The sequence below is a fragment of the Pantherophis guttatus genome, chromosome 7, assembly GCF_059756535.1.
Source record: "Pantherophis guttatus breed Tessera chromosome 7, ASM5975653v1, whole genome shotgun sequence".
Taxonomy (NCBI): domain Eukaryota; kingdom Metazoa; phylum Chordata; class Lepidosauria; order Squamata; family Colubridae; genus Pantherophis; species Pantherophis guttatus.
This window is the reverse complement of record NC_142069.1, coordinates 54,624,035-54,643,708: the sequence shown is the minus strand read 5'-3', so window position 1 is coordinate 54,643,708 and position 19,674 is coordinate 54,624,035. Positions and strand designations below refer to the sequence as shown.

Here is a 19,674-nt window from a genome sequence, read left to right as displayed (position 1 = left end):
GAGTCATGCTAGCCACATGACCACAGAGAAGTCTTCGGACAGCACTGGCTCTTTGACTTTGAAACAGAGATGAGCACTGCCCCTTAGAGTCGGGAACGACAAGCACATATGTACGAGGGGGAACCTTTACCTTTACTTTTTATCAGCCCTAGAACATGCAGAGATGAGTACAAGTCAGGATGGAGGAAATCTGCATGACTTCTTTCCATTTGAGCTTCTTAAAACATTAATATCTGAAGAAAGAATCTCTTAATGAGATGTATGAGTAGAATAAAAGTTGAATAAGTCTTTTTCAATTGTTGCCCATTTTTTACATTATTACCTTAAATTTAGTTCTGGGTTTTCCTTTTGAATTTTAAGGGGTAAAAAACAATAGTTAGAGTATTTGTTACAGAAAGCTGAAGATAGGAATAGGGACAGCAATTTTAAACAAAAGTTCCTATTTGCAAGTACTGTTCTCCTGCATAAAGTTGAACTGGGGGAAATCATCTCCCTTCATCTGACATGGTACCCCTCCCACATTTGTGAAAAACAGTTCTCTATCTAGCCTTCAAATTTTAAATGTACATTCTCTAAAATGGTTTTCCTTACAGAGGCTGACTGAAGTTATTCTGATGTGCATTACTGAATGCTTGTTTTTATCATTTTCTGCTTAAAGCATTTTTACTCAATAGATTTACTTTAAAATCTGTTTACTTAAGATTAAGAAAAGAAGTTTCCACAGATTTTCATACTTTATAAATGAGTAAAATTTCAGAGAAGTACAGGTAGACCTCCACTTACATCCTTATTTAGTGACCGTTCAAAGTTACAATAGCACTGAAAAAAGTGACTTATGGTTGTTTTTCACAGTTACAACTGTTACAGCATCCCCATGGTCACACATGATCAAATTTTAGATGCTTGGCAACTGATATGCATTTTTGACTGTTACAGTCTCCTGGGAGTCATGTGATCCAACTTTTGCCACCACCTGACAAGCGAAGTCAGTGGGGAAACCAGATTTATTTAACAAGCATGTTATTAACAACTGCAATGATTCACTTAACAACCATGGCAAGAAAGGTGGTAAAAATGGGGCAAAATTCACTTAACTGTCTTAGCAATAGACATATTGGACTCAATTGTCATAAATTGAGGACTAGCTGGTTTCTAAGTTTCAGGAAGTAATAAAGTCCTTATTACTATTGGTTACTTGGTTCCTATTTTAACTATACTTTCAAGTAGTATCCAGAGAACAAGGAAGTGCTAGTAAGACTTTTCTCATATTGTGCAGATATAGTTGATTTGTAAAGCAAATTGGCAACATCCAGGAAGCTCCAACTCATTGGCTGTTTCAACTTGATTTGGTTGAGCTTAGTGGCAGAAAGCAAATACATAGTTGCAAGAATTTTAAGTACTGTTCTGTATATAAAGCTATGAAGCCCATAAACATAAACATAATGATCAGGTTTGTAAATTGAATGTTCTTTCTGAAGACCATAATTCATACTGGGACATCTTCAATAATCTATTGATAGCTAGCCAAGCTTTCATACTAAATTATAGCAGTTTAGTGCAAGAGGTTTACAAATTATATTATGTTGTGTTGTGTTATATTATTATATTAATTAGCATTTGATATACTGCTTTAGGAATTTTTTGTGACAATATGAATGTGTTGATAATGCAGAGATTGTTACCATGTAAGACAAGTGGGGTTGGGGATTGCTGCCATGTTAGAACTTGTCATTAGTAAATGAAGAAAACTTTGGAAAGTTACATAAATAAGAGAAAAAGGGTTTTAGCTTAACATTTTCATTGATGTGCTATTTTTAAGTACTCTTTATCAGCCATCTGAAGTGCTTCAAGAAGTATTTTATGTGGTTTTTCCACTACAGGGGATTGTCAGCAGTATATGTGTTTTTGTGTATGCGTATACACCTGTACATACACACACATAATTAATGGGTTTAATAGCATGCGTATTGATGTCAAATAATGATATAGCATGTTCTTAAGAGCTGCTAATTCAGGTTTCTTAAAACATATCTAACAGGCATTGAATGGAGCCAAAACCAATGCAGTAGCTTTGCTTTAAATTGCTTAGTGTGAAAAAAATTGTTAAAATTAAGCAGTATGTTTTAAATTGCCCAGTTGCTTTTTTTCCCATAAAAAGTTGTTGCCATCTGGAAATCTTCCTTAAAACTGTGTCTAATTCTGTGTTGAGTAAAAATAGAGCAGATATAGTCTATTGAGCAAATCTGTAAATAGCCACAGACCTCTACTTTTATTTATCTTTTACTTTGTAAAGACAGTGTTTACAATCTACTTCTTGTTAAAATAAAACCATGGAAAGCTAATTGTGATATGGAGCTCTTTAATAATTAGTGGTTTACATATATGAAATTGTAAGACATTTACATTTTAAAGCAAAATCACTGGATGTTGGGAAAAGTATGAATTTGTTATATTTGTTATATATTTTGTTATATTAATAAATAAATAAATTTAATAAATAAAAATATATAAATAATCCTTATTTTTAAAACATTTTCTCACAGAGCACATCCGTAATACCGGTACCAACAATGCAAGTTCAAGGTCCACCTGTCAGTTTGCCACCTTCTATATATACTGTATCAAGTCCACATGCAGAACAAATGAAAAAACCTGGTCAAAATTTCATGTGTCTTTGGCAATCCTGTAAAAAGTGAGTGTTTCCATAATCCTTGCTAAAGATTAGTTTTATATGATATATTTATGTGATATGTTTTTGCTGACTGCATCAGTTTGAAATGCTTTGAAGCACTGGCTGTACTTTATATACATGCTGGATTTTTCAGGGAGTTTTTTGGTTGTTTTTTCATGCAGGAATCAGACCCACATCTGAAAGCATAGCAACCACCTAATGTGGGAATTCAAATATTCTCATTATCTCTGCAACATACAATTTTGTAGGCAATTGGCCAGCTTACTTTGTTTATTGTCTAAAACCAAAAATTATGTCAAGTTGGCCAATAGACTATAAACAGTATTGAATTGTTCCTGTCCATTAGCTGAAATAGCAAATCTTTATAGAGCCAATATTTCTCCTTTTTAGTTCTCTATCACTGAAATATTTGGTAGTATTTTGCTGAAAAGCACCCATATCCCTTTACCTATCACCACCCCATAGCATCCAGATATTCATAGTTTTTCCTTAAAAGTAAGTAATACCCTTTGTACAATTTCTTTGAATATCTCTTGTTTCGTACTTGTATTTCCAGTGTTTGGCTGTGAGTATTTGGAATCTTACATAAGAATCCAGAGAAGCCGTGCAGAAACTACCATTACATTTTTCAACTGTCTTACATTTAAACTCTTCTTGTTACTGTTTCAGAAACTTTGGAATAATGTTGTTAAACTTTTCATAGATGACATGAGTTTTGCCTTTCCAAATAAATGAATACATTATACATACATATATTTAAATGTTTGCAGATAATCATATAATTATTTGGGTATCACTGGTACTCAGACATCTCTTTAGCACACAACCCAATTCTGTGTGATTGGATCCCTCCATATTTTGCTGTCAGGGTTCCAAGGAACACCCCCAACAAAATAAAGCTCTGAGGCCTGAGGTTCCTCAAAGTTCCAATTTATAAGAGATGTCATGTTGGCACATCTGGGAAAACCCGAATCTGAAAGTGTGAAAGCCCTGCCCCACACCCACAAGTTCATCACTTATCCAATCAACTCTTCACACTCCACCGGATACAATCTTCAAGCAGTCTCCATCAGACGCAGGCAAAAGTCAGGCAAAAGTCCTTGAGTACAGAATGTTGTTATGACTAACTTTCTACCGCTCCAACAACAATCCCCTCCCAACTTCCCCAGCTAAAATATGTGGCAGTTTAGAAGCAAAAAGAAAATTGTCTTCCAAAACTGACAGGCTTCGCCCCCTCAGGAAAGGAATGCATCCTGGGACAAGACTGAAGTCGGGTTAACAAAATTAGCACATTAACCCCCTCTCCCACCCCCCCAGGAGGATCCTTAGGCTTATCGGGAAATTTATCATGAAATTGCTTAACTAAAGTATCTGCCTGAACATCCCAACTCTTCACCCACGTAGCTTCAGACAAGGAGTATCCCTTCCAATGAATCAAATATTGCAAACGTCCCCTCTGCAATCTAGAGTCCAAAATCATCTACACCTCATAATGAGTCTCACCCTACACCACAATCGGCTTTGGGGGAGCAGCAGGTTGAGGTCTCAATTTAGATCCCACAGGAGGCTTTAACAGGCTGCAATGGAAAACAGGATGAATTTTCCTATGCTGGGCAGATTTAACTGTACAGTCACTGGGTTAATCACTTTCTTTTTTTTTTTTTAATTGAATTTTATTGAATAAACAATGTATTATAATTCAACATTTTTGGTTTGGCAACGTGTAATCATGCTATATGCTTATAAAAGTGGTGTCTAATAGATTACATAGATATTTTACAATTAAAACATAGAATATATGTAAATTGTTACGTTATGAATTATAGTTTTACAATAATATATAGGTTAAATTAACAGTTAAGCATTGTTCCCCTTAGTAATTAACTTTTGCATTTATTTTCCAACCACCTGTACCACAGATCCCATACCGTGTAAAATTCTGAATCCTCCTTTTCATTTAGCGCATGTGTTAGTCTGCACATTTCTGCGCATTCCAATATTTTCTTAACTATCTGTTCCTCGGTTGGACATCCTTTCTCTTTCCAATGTTTTGCATAAGACAATCTAGCAGCTGTGATGATGTGAATAATTAAGTATTTCTTCTTCTTCCCATATGCCCGTTTCAGTACTCCCAGGAGATAGATTTCTGGCAACAAATTGATATCCTCCTCTATTATTATTATTATTATTATTATTATTATTATTATTATTCAAATTTCTGTACCGCCCTTCTCCTTTCGGACTCAGGGCGGTGAACAGCCAAAATAAAAAACATTTATACATAAGTACGATTAAAAATAGATTTAAAATAATTAAATTTGGCCCATAGTTTAAAATTTATCAATTTAAAATCCATATCAAAATTTAAAACCAACCATAAAATCAAGAGAGACCGGCTAACTGAAAAAGATGAGTTTTTAGGGCCCAACGAAAAGTCCGGAGGTCAGAGATCACTCGTATCTCTGGGGGTAGATTGTTCCAAAGGGTAGGTGCCACCACAGAGAAGGCTCTCCTCCTGGGGGTCGCCAGCTGGCATTGTCTAGCCGACGGCACCCTGAGGAGGCCCTCTCTGTGGGAGCGAACTGGCCGGTGGGAGGCTATTGGTGGCAGAAGGCGGTCCCGTAAGTACCCTGGCCCTAAGCCATGGAGCGCTTTAAAGGTGATCACCAACACCTTGAAGCGCACCCAGAAGTCCACCGGAAGCCAATGCAGCTCGCGCAGGAGAGGAGTCACATGGGAGCGCCCAGTCGCTCCCATAATCCCCCGCGCGGCCGCATTCTGCACCAGTTGGAGCCTCCGGGTGTACCCCAAGGGGAGCCCCATGTAGAGAGCGTTACAATAGTCCAGACGAGAGGTGACGAGTGCTTGAGTGACTGTGCGTAGGGAGTCCCGATCCAGAAAGGGGCGCAACTGGCGTATCAGGCGAACCTGATAAAAAGCCCCCCTGGCCACAGCCGTCATATGCCCTTCTAAAGACAGCCGTGCGTCCAGGAGGACGCCCAAGTTGCGGGCCCCTTCCGTGGGGGCCAATGATTCGCCCCCAATAACCAGCGATGGCGTCAGCTGGCTATACCGGGACGCCAGCAGCCACAGCCACTTGGTCTTGGAAGGGTTGAGTCGAAGCCTGTTTCTCCCCATCCAGACCCGCACGGCCTCCAGGCACTGGGACATCACTTCCAAGGCATCGTTGGGATGGTCTGGGGTGGAGATGTACAGCTGAGTATCATCAGCGTACTGATGGAACTCCACCCCAAAACCACGGATGATCTCACCCAGCGGCTTCACATAAATGTTGAACAGGAGGGGTGAGAGGACCGACCCTTGTGGCACCCCACAAACAAGGCGCCTCGGGGTCGACCGCTGCCCCCCTGTCAACACGGATTGCGACCAGTCGGAGAGATAGGAGGAGAACCACCGCAAAACGGTGCCCCCCACTCCCAGTCCCTCCAGCCGGCGCAACATGATACCATGGTCGATGGTATCAAAAGCCGCTGAGAGGTCTAACAGGACCAGGTTAGAGGAATAACCCCTATCCCGAGCCCTCCAGAGATCATCCACCAACGCGACCAATGCCGTTTCCGTGCTGTACCCAGGTCTGAAGCCGGACTGGAGTGGATCCAAATAGACAGCTTCATCCAGATATTGTGGAAGCTGTCGCGCCACCACACTCTCAACAACCTTCGCAATAAAGCGAAGGTTGGAGACTGGACGATAGTTAGCCAAAACAGCCGGATCCAGGGATGGCTTCTTGAGGAGAGGCCTCACCACCGCCTCTTTCAAGACGGCCGGCGGGACACCCTCACTCAAAGAAGCGTTGATAATTCCCTGGAGCCAGCCTCGTGTAACCTCCCGGGAAGCCAGCACCAACCAGGAGGGACACAGGTCCAATAAACATGTGGTGGCGTTCAGCCGTCCCAAGATCCTGTCCACGTCCTCGGGAGCCACAGGATCGAACTCCTCCCAGATAACATTCTCAAGGCCTGCCTCAGTCATCTCGTCTGAACTAATCCAGTCAGTGGCCAAGTCTTCCCGAATCTGAGTTATTTTATCATCCAGATACTGTACAAAATCCTCAGCTCGGCCCTGCAAGGGGTCCTCCCGCGCTCCCAGATGGAGAAGGGAGCGGGTCACCCTGAACAGGGCAGCTGGGCGGTTATCTGATGACGCGATAAGAGCGGCAAAATAGCTGGATTTCGCCGCTTTTATCGCCACTAGGTAGGTCTTACTATGAGACCTTACCAGTGTCAAGTCGGATTCGGAACGACTGGCCCTCCAACCGCTCTCTAGGCGTCTTTTCCGGCGCTTCATCTCTCTCAGCTCCTCGGAGAACCAAGGAGCTAAGTGAGTTCGGTGCCGGGTCAGAGGCCGCAAAGGCACGACCCGGTCCAAAGCCCCGGCAGCCGCACTATCCCAGGCGGCCACAAGGTCATCAGCCGAGTCGTGAGCTAGAGTTTCAGGAAATGGCCCAAGCTCCATCTGGAACCTATCAGGATCCATCAGGTGCCTGGGGCGGAACCACCTGGTCGGCTCCGCCTCCCTGCGACGGGGTGCGGCGGTCAGAAAGTCAAGTCGAAGGAGCGAGTGGTCAGACCATGACAAGGGTTCAGTATCTATATCCCCTATATCAAGGCCACTCAACCACTGACCAGAGACAAAAACTAAGTCCAGAGTGTGTCCCCCCATGTGAGTAGGGCCGTGAATTACTTGGGTCAGCTCCATGGCCGTCATGGAAGCCATGAACTCCCGAGCTACCTCAGAAGTTTCACCAATGGATGGCAAGTTGAAATCCCCCATGACCACAAGTCTGGGAGTATCAGCCGCCACCTCGGCTATAACATTGAGGAGTTCGGGCAGGGTCGTCGCCACGTGGCAGGGAGCCAGGTACGTGATCAACAGACCCATCTGCACCCCACGACCCCACTTCACGAAAAGGGACTCACATCCGGCTATCTGAGGCACAGTGGTCTCCCTCGGATCAAGACCCTCTCTTATAATGACCGCCACCCCCCCGCCCCTGCCCTGAGCTCTTGGCTGATGAAATGCACGGAAGCCTGATGGGCACATCTCCACGAGGGGAACCCCCCCCCTCATGGCCCAACCAGGTCTCCGTAATACCTGCCAGGTCCGCTCCCCCCTCCTGAATAAGATCACAAATGAGGGGGGCTTTATTTACTACAGACCTGGCATTACACAACATCAGCCGGAAACTCGGGCCCTGAGACTCTAAGCAGCCTGAGGAACGGGAAGAGCTAAGGGGACCGGGGCACGCAATCGCTCGGAGATAGCGAGTGCGTGCCCCCACCACATGATATGGCCCCCTGCTCCCGCCATACCTGTCCCTCCCACTCAGCGTATTGATGGAGAAGCCCTCAATAGAGGGCATTCTAACAGTCCCCTTTCCCCCAGAGTCCGTACCCCCTATAGCACCATTAACAGCCAGGCTGGCCTCCCTCCCCACCCCCCTCCCCAAACCCCTTAAAAATTTACACAAAGACAATTTTAATAAACCCCTCAGCCCCCTCTTTGCAGCATGCCACCTCTCAGGATTCCAAAATCCGTCATCGAGGTAGGCCCTCGATAACGTGGAGGGCCAAGCCTGCGAGAGGGGGGAATCTCGCAGACCAAGAAGCTCCGCTGCTGCGTACATCTTACCACAGGGATGGGGTGACCGTCCCCTAAAGGGTCCATACAGAAAAGTCCGAGGGAGAACATAAAAAGACAGGAGCCACAAAAAGATTCAAGACCCAGTCCACTGTTCTCTCACAACAGAGGCCAAGTCCATCTCCAGGTCGACACAGTCCAAGGGGGGAGGAGGAATAAATCATACCGCCCTCTCACAGCGGCTTGGCTCGATGGTCTGCCCCCTTTACTGGTGAGATGGAAGTAATGGTTCAACTTGCGTACTTGGCACCCATAATATAGGTCCAAAATCCGCCCTCTCACGGCGGATTCGATGATCCGTCCCTCTGCCAGCAAAGTGAATCCATTTTTGTATTCTTTTCCAAAATTTCCTTGCTTCAGGACACGTCCACCACATATGGTAGAAGGTACCTTGACCATGGCCGCACTTCCAACACTTTGGGCTTGCGTTCGGATATATTTTTGCAATCCTAGATGGCGCTAAATGCCACCTATACAGCATTTTATACTGATTCTCCTTATATGTTACTGCCCTTGTCAGTTTAAGATTATTATTCCACACTTCTTCCCAATCATCTAGATTTATCTTCGGTCCAATATTTTTCCCCCAAGCAATCATCTGATCTTTAAGTATTTCTCCTTCCCTATCGTATTCAAGCAAGTACAAATATAATTTAGCTAGTAATTTGTTCTCACCACACAGCCATACCTTATCGAAGCTATTGGTCCCCATTTCTATACCACCTTCTTGCTTATCCTTCCTATATCGCGATTTAATTTGTAGGTAGGGCCACCAATCAATGTGGATCCCTTGCTCCTTTAAGATCTCATTTGTTTTAAGGTTGCGGCTATTATCTAAGGTATCTTGGTAAGTAAACATTTTCTCCATGCTTAACGTATTTGGATAAATCATTGCCTCCATTGTGGAGGTCCATTTTGGGATTTTTGTATAGTGTATGTGTCTAATTTCCTTCCAAGTCCTCATTAATACATCTCTAATTTGAACTCAAATAAATGTATAAATGTTTTTATTTTGGCTGTTCACCACCCTGAGTCCGAAAGGAGAAGGGCGGTATAGAAGTTTGAATAATAAATAAATAAATAATAAATAAATAAATAAATAAATAAATAAATAAATAAATAAATACTCAGACGGCAAAGGGAGAATATTGGCTATTGAAATTATGAGGGGAAGTATCCCAATTTTAGTAGTAGCCATCTATGCGCCAAATAGGAATTTGGGAGAATTTTATAAGAAATTGGATAGCAAAATAAGTGAATTGGAATATAGGAATATTTGCATAGTTGGGGACTTCAACGGGGTAGTAAATCCGGATAAAAATTATAGGAGTGAAATAGTGAAAAAGAAGAAGAGGGATAGGCTCCCAAAAGCTTTCTTCGACCTAGTCGACGAGCATAACTTAGTAGATCTACGGCGAGTATTACACCCGAACGAAAAACAATTTACCTGTTACTCAAACCCTCAGAAATCCTGGTCAAGGATTGACATGATCTGGGTCAGTAGGAGTTTGGGGTTGGAAATCCACTCAGTGGAAATCACCCCAAATATATGGGCTGATCACAATCCACTAGAGATAAGGTGGAAGAGCTTACATAGGGTTAAGGAGAAGAGATGGAGGTTAAATACCCATATCCTTAGAGATAAAGAGTACATTAAAAAACTTCAGGGAGACCTAAAATTGTTCTTTCTGGAAAATGAAAGCCAAGAGATCTCTCAAACGTGTGTCTGGGATACAATGAAGGCCTATTTAAGAGGGTAGTAATATCACATAATATTTATAGGAACAAAGAAAAAAGGAAGGTACAGAAAGATTTGATGGCCCATCAAAAGAGACTACAACGAGACCCTAGTGACGGCGCAAAAAAAGAAAATTGGATGACAATAAGACATAAATTAAATTTATTGGAACAGGAAGAATTGGCATCTAAATTTAAACAATCTAAACAGTACTATTTTGAAAATGCAAACAAGCCAGGGAGGTGGCTGTCGTATAAATTAAAAAAGGAGAAGGAAAAGGGGATTATAGATCACCTGGAGAATCTGGAAGGAAAGATATTAGACAAAGAGGAGGAAAAACTCGAATTTGCTAGACAATATTATGAGACCTTGTACAGGGAGGAGGAAGCTCCAATGGATAATATTAATCAATATCTGGCAAAGGAGAAGCTCCCACAGATAAAAGAGGAAGAAAGGGAAATGTTCAATAGAGAGATTACAATGGAGGAATTAAAGGGGGTAATATCCAAATTAAAGAACAATAAATCACCAGGCCGAGATGGTCTCCCAGGAGAACTATACAAAAATCGAGAATTGGAAGAAATACTTGTATCAAAACTGTTGGCAATATGCAATGAGGCCCTATGAGGTTCCAAGATTCCGGATTCGTGGAGGGAGGCGTACATCACATTGGTATTAAAAGAAGGTACCGATCCGAAACAAATAAAAAATTATAGGCCGATCTCCCTACTTAATACAGACTACAAAATATTTATGGGAATAATCGCGGGAAGGATGAAGATAATATTGAATAATTGGATCCACCCTGATCAAAATTGATTCCTTCCGGGAAGGCAGATTAGAAGTAATTTGAGGGTTGTGATAGATGTTTTGGAATATTACAAAACACATTCTGAGAAATAAATGGCATTGGTCTTACTTGACGCCCAGAAGACGTTCGACAACTTAAATTGGAGATTTATGATTCAGCAAATCAAAAGGATGAATTTTGCGGAAAATTTCGGGAACGCGATTACAACAATTTATGATAAGCAGAGAGCAAATATTATATTAAATGGAGACATGACCAAAGCCTTCCAGATTGGCAAGGGAGTAAGACAAGGCTGCCCGCTCTCACCACTTTTATTTATATTGGCCCTGGAGGTTCTGTTAAGGAAAATCAGACAGAATAATGAGATAAGAGGATTGGAAATTAGGAATTAAACATTTAAAATCCAAGCGTTTGCCAATGACGTGGCATTGATCATGGAGGAACCGTTAACAATGGGAATAAAAGTATTGGAAGAGCTAGACGAATATGGGAAGTTATCTGGATTTAAATTGAATAAGACCAAAACTAAAATGTTAACCAAAAATATCCCAACAGGAGAACAGAAAATATTAGAAGATAATTTGGGCATTCAAATAGTTAAAAAGATAAAATATTTAGGTATTTGGATTACGGCTAGATGTTCAACCTTGAAGGAGGACAATTATGCACCACTACTAGCAAAAATTAAGCAAGATTTGGAACGGTGGGGGAAGTTACAAATATCACTGCTAGGTAGGATAGCTACCATTAAGATGAGCATCCTCCCCAAATTGATATATTTATTCCAAACTACGCCAGTTCACATAGAAAAAAAATACTTTTTAGATTTGAACAGAGCGGTAAGGAAATTCATTTGGGGAGCGAAAAAGCCGAGGATTGAATTTCGAACATTGCAGGAAAAAAGGAATAGAGGTGGATTTGGGCTCCCAGTGTGGGAGATATACCACAAAGCCGCTAACCTAGTGTGGTTAAGAGATTGGGCTACATTAGGAAATAAAAGAATTCTGAAATTGGAAGGGTACGACCTGCAGAAAGGCTGGGATGCCTATCTTTGGGACAAAGGAAAGGGGGCAGGGATATATTTTCACCGGGTTAATCACTTTCACTATGGGGAAGGAACCTAAATATTTCGGTCTTAACTTCTTACTCTTCAACCTCAGACGTAAGTATTTGGTGGAAAGATACACGCGATCCCCCACCCAAAAGGGAGGTTGAAGAGATTGATGTTTGTCTGCTTGCTTTTTGTATGCTTCGGCCGCTTCATTCAGGGCTTTTTTGGTATTCTCCCAGCTTTTCTTTAATGACTCCATCCATTCATTCAGAGTCATGGAAGAAGACTGTTCTCTCGGCAGTTCTGGCATAGGGATGAATTCCATGCCACTAGTAATCTGAAAAGGCGTCAGTCCCATACTACTATGCACCACATTATTGTAAACCACTTCTGCGAAAGGAAGCAAGTCAGCCCAATTATTTTGCTGGTAATCTACATAACATCTGATGTACTGTTCCACCATGGCATTAGCATGTTCCGCGGCTCCGTTCGTACTCAGATGGAAAGCCGAGCTAAGCCCCTGAGATGACCCAATGGACCTCAGGAACTCCCTCCAGAACTTAGCGGTGAACTGAACTCGATCGGAGATCATCCATCGCGGAACTCCATGCAGCTGGTAGATCTGTTTGACAAACATCTTGGCTAATCTCTTAGCTGAGGGAAGTCCAGAACAAGGAATAAAATTGGGCCTGTTTGGAGAACTGGTCTCTCACAGTCCATATTACAGTATTTACGCCACTTTCCGGGAGCTCTACTATAAAGTCCATAGCTATTTCTTCCCACGGGCGGCTGGGCTCAGCTACCTGTTGAAGCAAACCGGGAGACTTCCCCGGTCTTGTCTTATTGCTGGCACATGTGGCACAACTTTTTACATAGTCCTCAACATCAGCTTTCATCTTTGACCACCAAAACTGCCGTCTAATCAGATGAAGGGTCTTTAGAAATCCAAAGTGAACAGCCAATCGAGAATCATGGCTATGCTGGAGCACCAGGAGTCTCATGCTGTTGGGGATGTACATTTTCAAATCTTTCCAAGCTAGTCCATCACGGGTCATCAAAGTGTCTTGATTGTCGGCTAGCCATGGATCAGTAGATAGTGCTGCCTTCAAGTTGGCAGTTAGCTTCCCATCGATGGGATCAATCCGCCTGCTGGCCTGATTCTGAGTAGTGACTTGCACCGCACTCTGCGTGTCCGGGATGATGGCATGGATGACGTCCTCCCTCTGGCTATCATATTGGGATTTCCTTGAGAGGGCATCTGCAAGCAGGTTCTTCCTCCCTGGATGTATTTCAGCTTGAAATCAAACCGCTTGAAGTACTGTGCCCAGCGTACCTGTTTGGGGGAGAGCCATTGTGGGGAATTAAGGCTTCGAGGTTTTTGTGGTCTGACCATACCTCAAAGGGGATCTTGGCTCCCTCTAGGAAGTGCCGCCATGATAGAAGAGCCCAACGAACAGCAAAGGCTTCCTTCTCCCATATTGCCCATCTCCGCTTGATATCTGTGAATTTTTTGGACACATACATCCAAGGAAGCAGCCGCCCGTGGGGGTCTTCCTGGAGGAGCACGTTGCCACTGCAACGCCACTGGCGTCAGGCTGGACAATGAACTGCCTATCTGGGTCCGGGTGCTGAAGGATGGGCTCCTCTGCAAACAGCCGTTTCAATTTTTCAAATGCTTTTTGACAGCTTAGCGTCCAGGCTAATGGCTGTGTCGGCCGCGGCTTTACGGGAGAAGGTTCTGTCTTTAGCAGTTCGGTAAGCGACAGGGCCACTTCCGCGAAGGCTGGGATGAATTGCCGGTAGAAGTTAGCAAACCCCAGGAAACTTTGCAGCTGTTTCCTGGTGTGAGGGGCCTCCCAGTCAAGTACAGCTCGCACTTTCCTGGGATCCATCTCTATGCCTTCGTTTGACACTCGGTAGCCCAAGTAGTCCAGAGAAGTTTTGTGAAACTCATATTTGGACAGCTTCGCATAAAGTTTTTCAGCTAATAGTTTCTTTAGTATTTGTTGGACTAGTTTCACATGTTCTTCTAATGTCTCACTGAATATGAGAATGTCGTCCAAGGAGACTATAACCCCCTTGTATAAATGTTCATGCAGCACTTCGTTAATCAATTGCATGAATATAGCAAGGGCTCCTTGGAGACCAAAGGGCATGACTTTGAATTGGAAGCTACCTAATGGGCAGTTGAAAGCAGTCTTCCACTCATACCCTTCCTTTATGCGCACCCTGTAGTAGGCTTCTCTCAAGTCAAGTTTAGTAAACACTTTGCCTTTTAAAAGGTAGTTCAGTAGGTCTTTCATGAGGGGAAGGGGGTAGGTGTTTTCCACGCATACTGCATTTATTCCAGGAAAATCCATGCACAGCCTCATCCCCCCATCTTTCTTTTCCTTAAACAGCACCAGGGCAGCTACTCTGGATTTTGCAGGTTGGATGAACCCTCAGGCTAGGTTACTATCGATGTACTTCCTCAGATCAGCCATCTCTTTTGGGGTCATTGAGTACATCTTTGGTTTAGGGAGTTTGGCCCCGGGCTCGATCTCAATTGCACAGTCAGTGTGGCAATGAGGGGGAAGGATGTTGCATTCCTCCTCACTGAATGCTTCAGCCAGGTCCCTGTATTCCTTGGGGACCTGGGGAGTCCCAGGTAAGACTTCGATGGCCATCGTGGCCATCGTTGGTGGGGCCCTGAGGGCTCGTCTCAGTGGGTTCGGCTTCAGGAGTGATGGCCAGCAAAGGCCCCACCTCTATCATGACTTTTCGGTAGCCATCCTCCCATTGGATTGTAGGGGCCCATTTGTCTAGCCAGGGAAGTCCCAGGATGATTGACTCTGCCATTTTTGGGGCTACTATGAATTGAATGAGTTCTGTTTTGGATCCCAGTTCCAATCTGACAAGCTCCGTGACCCGTGTAGAAGGGGTGCCATCTATTAAGGTCCCATCTACTTGCTGAAAGCGTATTGGGCCAGCTTAAGAGGTGTGTCTTTATGCCTAGCTGCTCAACCATGGGGGAGCTAATTAAGCAACAGGTGCAGCCGGTGTCTATTATTGCTGCTACCTCTCCATGCACCCTGTCTCTGACACTGTCAGCTTGACTTTGACTATAAAGGGATGGATGATCCCACTTAGCATCGGGTCGTCTTCGCCGCTGCTACTGTTGACCGGCCCAGGCGGCAAGTCTTTGCTCGAGGTCTCTTTGTTCTCTCCAGGGGGAGGGGAAGTCTCGATTGCCTGCCGGGCAATTCTGCTGGCATCCGGGGGCTTTCGTGGGTCCCTTCTGCCTCGGGCTGACGTGGCGGGGTGTGGTTGTGGAATTGGCGCAGGTGCCAGACACTCCACAGCTCGATGATCCACTTGTCTGCAACAGTAGCACTTGATTACCCCTGTAGATTGAGCAGGAGGGGTTTCAGTGGGGTTTGTCAGAGGATGTCTAGCCAAAGTTCTCCCTGGGGGGTCTCTCAGCTGAGGGGTTGTGGCGTGCGTGAACTTCTCTATCAAGAGCTATTGACATGGTATGCCAGTCTTGCAGTCGCTCTGGCACCCCCCGGATTCCACAGGCGGTTCTGACTTCTTGATCAATGGCTTCTTTAAAATAATGCAGAAGTATTCTGTCCAGCCTGTCTAAAGTCCCATATGAAGTCCTTTATGGGTCGATTTCCTTGACTCATCGCCTTTATCTCGGCTTCACTCTCGTTGATTCGGTCTCGGTCTTCGAATCTGGCCCGGAGCAGCTCTACAGAACCTTCCACATCATTTAATTCACCAATCCCCTCATTATGCAGCTGGGCTATCCAGTCAACAGCATCTCCCTCATTCATCCCCTCCTAGATCGCAGATACCAAGTTGCGATCTGTTTCGTATTGCTTTCCATACTGATCTATATGAGCCCATACTCGGCTGAGGAAATAGGCCAGTTTGGTAGGCTTACCATCAAACGTCGCTGTAAACCGTGGTGGTGGGGCCCTTGCTGGCGGAATCACCACAGCGACTGGAAGCGGGGTGAATGGCGGTGGCTGAACTGGAACCTGTGGCGGTGGCGCTGCTGGCTGCTGGATCAGACCCCACGGCAGTGCTGGGATTGTTGGGGCAAATAGGGCCCATGGTGATCCCGTAAGAGAGGGAGCAGCAGGTGCTGGCGTCCACTGGCACTGGACCCACCCCTGGCCGGGATAGAATCCCCAACCTGGGGGGATATATTCCGCAGGGGGTAGCATGAAGGCAGGTTGACAAAGGCTGGATACAGTACAACATCCAGGAGATCGTTCTTTCGGTCCCATCTCTGGAGTTGGATCAGGCTGGCAACTTTTCCCAGAATCCATCTCCCTAGGCTTTGCATCATCTCTGCAGCTTCAAGGGCTCATACCACGCCTTCAGAAGGAGAATACCGGGTCTCGATAAGCCTTCTGGTATATGCTCCTATGGCTCCCTCTGCAATCTTTTCTCTCCCTTCCATTTTCGCTGAGTCTTCGCACCACCCAAGCTTTAGGTTGGTGCTGGGGCTCAGCACCCCATTCAGCCCCCTTTCGGGGTGCTGCTTAGTTATTTAGGGGATTCAGGTTAATGTCAGGGTTCCAAGGAAAACCCCAACAAAATAAAGCTCCGAGGCCTGAGGTTCCTCAAAGTTCCAATTTATTAGAGATGTCATGTTGGCACATCTGGGAAAACCCGAATCTGAAAGCTTCCAGGTTTCCCCCACCCAGCTAAGAATTCACAGCGCTGCCCCACATCCACAAGTTCATCACTTGTCCAATCAACTCTTCACACTCCACCGAATATAATCTTCAGGCAGTCTCCATCAGATGCAGGCAAAAGTCAGGCAAAAGTCCTTGAGTACGGAATGTTGTTATGACTAACTTGTTATGAGTCCGAAAGGAGAAGGGCGGTATAGAAGTTTGAATAATAAATAAATAACTTTCTACCGCTTCAACAACAACCCCCTCCCAACTTCCCCAGCTAAAATATGTTAGCAGTTTAGAAGCCAAAAGAAAATTGTCTTCCAAATCTGACATTTGCTCTATTTCTCAGAGTAGGTATTAAAGAATATTATAAATCAGATAGTGGATTCCCCCCCCCCAAGATTTATATTTCAGGTAATGGAGTGGTATCTCAGAGTCCAGAGAAATGGATATATTTTCCCTTGCATGCCTCTAGTTAAACAAGTTTTCTTCTCCCATTCAAACTTCTCTTTGCATAATTAGTGTAAGGACCTGCCCCAGCTGGTCCCTCAGGAAAGTAAGACTCTTGAACCCATTAAGTTGAATCAAAAGAACTTTTATTGAGAGAAAGTGAATGCAGGAAGCAAGGTGGAATCTGAAAAGTCCCATGTAGAGCACAAAGCAAACCTTACGTTTCCCCAAACCCAACCCCCTGACCAGTCCATGGGCAACTAATGTGATGCCACAAGGTTGTTTTGAGAATGCTGAGGTGCTAGGCATATAACAGTTCTCCCTCAGGGCACAATAGCCTTGAAACCAAACTGGAACAGGCTGGGAGGGAATCTGATCCATCTCTGAAGACAATCCCCCTTCCTAATTCCCAAGCAGTTAAAGCAAAAGCATGTGAAATGCCAGCAAGCCTCCCCCCCCCGCACTTTCAACAGAACAGCAGGACATCATGATGGACCTGACAAGCTGCCCCTCTGAACAGTGACGTTAGTCCTGGAGAATAAAACAAAACAAATGGAGAAAGACAAAACATAAAACAAGAGAAATGTCATTTGGGTTTGTCAGGATACTGATTATGGAAGTGTTTGACGGGTTTAGGGGCTCTAACATGGTGCGGGTCAACTCATTCATTTTCAGCTGTTGGGAAATCTTTCCAGACCACCAAGTACTGAAGGTTCCCCTATGCCCACAGTGAAGAACTGATGGCATGTGTGCCAGAGGTGGCATTGCCCCAGCCTAGCTCCATTGTTTGTGGGACTAAAAAAAAATTCACTCAATCAATTCCAACTTCTCATGAAGTTGGAATTGATTGAATGAACTTTTTCACTCTCGCGCTTCACAATGGGGGAGATGGGGTCCCCTCCTCCTGAAGCCCATTACAACGCGGAGCCACAATGCGACCTTGCATCGTCTCAGCTCGTTCTGGCCTCCCGGATGTCAGTTGCTTTTCCTGCAGAGATGTCTGTATTGAGATGCCCCACCTCCCCGCCGGCCAGCTGAACGTGGGCATGCTGCTCCTGGACTCATCAACCTATGGACATCAGATTCCCACCACCCAGCACCAGTTCAGGGGTTTCTTCCCCCCCTCAGGGGGGAGAGAGGGAGGGAGGGAAAGAGAGAGAGAGAAACAGGCAGAACGGGGGAGGTTCAATAAGCTGCAGCGAAACACAGGGTGAACTTGTCAAATGGCAAGTCTAATTCTATAGTTTATTTATTTATTTATTTATTTATTTATTTATTTATTAGTCCAATTTATATGCTGCCCTTCTCCATAGATTAAGGGCGGCTTACAATGCATTATAGCAATAGCCTGCATACTTTTTTGTATATACCTGCTTATTAGGGCTTTCGGGCCCCCCAAGTGGTATTGTTCTATACAAAGTTGGCTTATTGCCCCCACAATCTGGGTCCTCAATTTACCTACCTCGAAAGGATGGAAGGCTGAGTCAACCTTGAGCCTGGTGAGATTCGAACTTGCACTAATAGCAGGCAGCTGGCAGCTAAGTGCTAGCACTTAACAGCACTTTAGTCCACTGCACCACTGAGTTATGGGGTTAATAACGTGTTTGATTGGAAGGACCCCACAAATTTGAGTCCCATTTTCTTTGATGGTTAGAGAGACTGAAGGAAGTGAGTGGAAAGGTCACCAATCTTAAACAACTGGGGTTTCTCATGCTTCTTGTTGGCTTGCTTCTTATAAACTTCACGTGCATCTGCCAGAATCTTCTTCACCGACCACATATTTCGCAGTTGGGAGACCCACTCTTTCAGTGATTCAACTGGGAGGTCATTGAGGGGCAATTCAGGCATAGGATTGAAGTTCTGTCCAGTAGCCACTCTAAAAGGAGTGAATTCTGTACTACTTTGCACAGAATTATTATATGCCACTTCAGTAAAAGGCAACAAATCCATCCAGTTATCTTGCTGATAATTGATATAACACCTGAGATATTGTTCCAACACTGAATTTGCACATCCACTCCCCCCATTAGTTTGGGGGTGATGACTTGAGCTAAGCCCCTGATCAGTTCCAAGTAGGTTAGGAAATGCCCTCCAAAACTTAGAGGTGAATTGCACCCCTCTGTCTGAGATGATACGTTGGGGTGCTCCATGTGTCTGTAGAAATGGTGCAAACATAGTATGACCAAACCCCATGCTGAAGGAATCTTCTGACAGGGTACAAAATGTACTTCCTTAGAAAATAAATCAGTTGCCACCCATATAACTCTTTTCAATGAACTTTCTAGAAGTTCAACAATAAAATCTATGGAGATCTCTCTCCAGGGTGCTGAAGGCTCTGAGGAGTCCTGAGGTTTCCCCTTGCAGTCTTTGGCTGAGGCGCAGACAGGGCAACTTGCCACATAGGTTTCAATGTCTTTTTTCAGAGACAGACACCAAAACTGTCTCTTAATTAGATGCAAAGTTTTTACAAAGCCAAAATGTCCAGTGGCCTTGGAGTCATGGCTTTTCCCCAAGACCATCAACCTCTTTCTCTCCATTGCATATAGTTTAGTTCCCACTCAGGCTAGGCCGCCCTGGAATGAACAAAGGTTCCCA

At 44.3% G+C, this 19,674-nt stretch overlaps 1 protein-coding gene across 1 annotated transcript in view; it reads left to right on the top strand.

Annotated features, from left to right (window-relative positions):
- ARID2 (AT-rich interaction domain 2) overlaps nucleotides 1-19,674 on the top strand; it is a 279,055-nt gene that overhangs the window by 215,027 nt on the left and 44,354 nt on the right. The window contains exon 16 of the mRNA XM_060694701.2: nucleotides 2,544-2,692. Coding sequence (XP_060550684.1) covers nucleotides 2,544-2,692 — 149 coding nt within the window. The remainder of the gene's footprint in view (nucleotides 1-2,543; nucleotides 2,693-19,674) is intronic.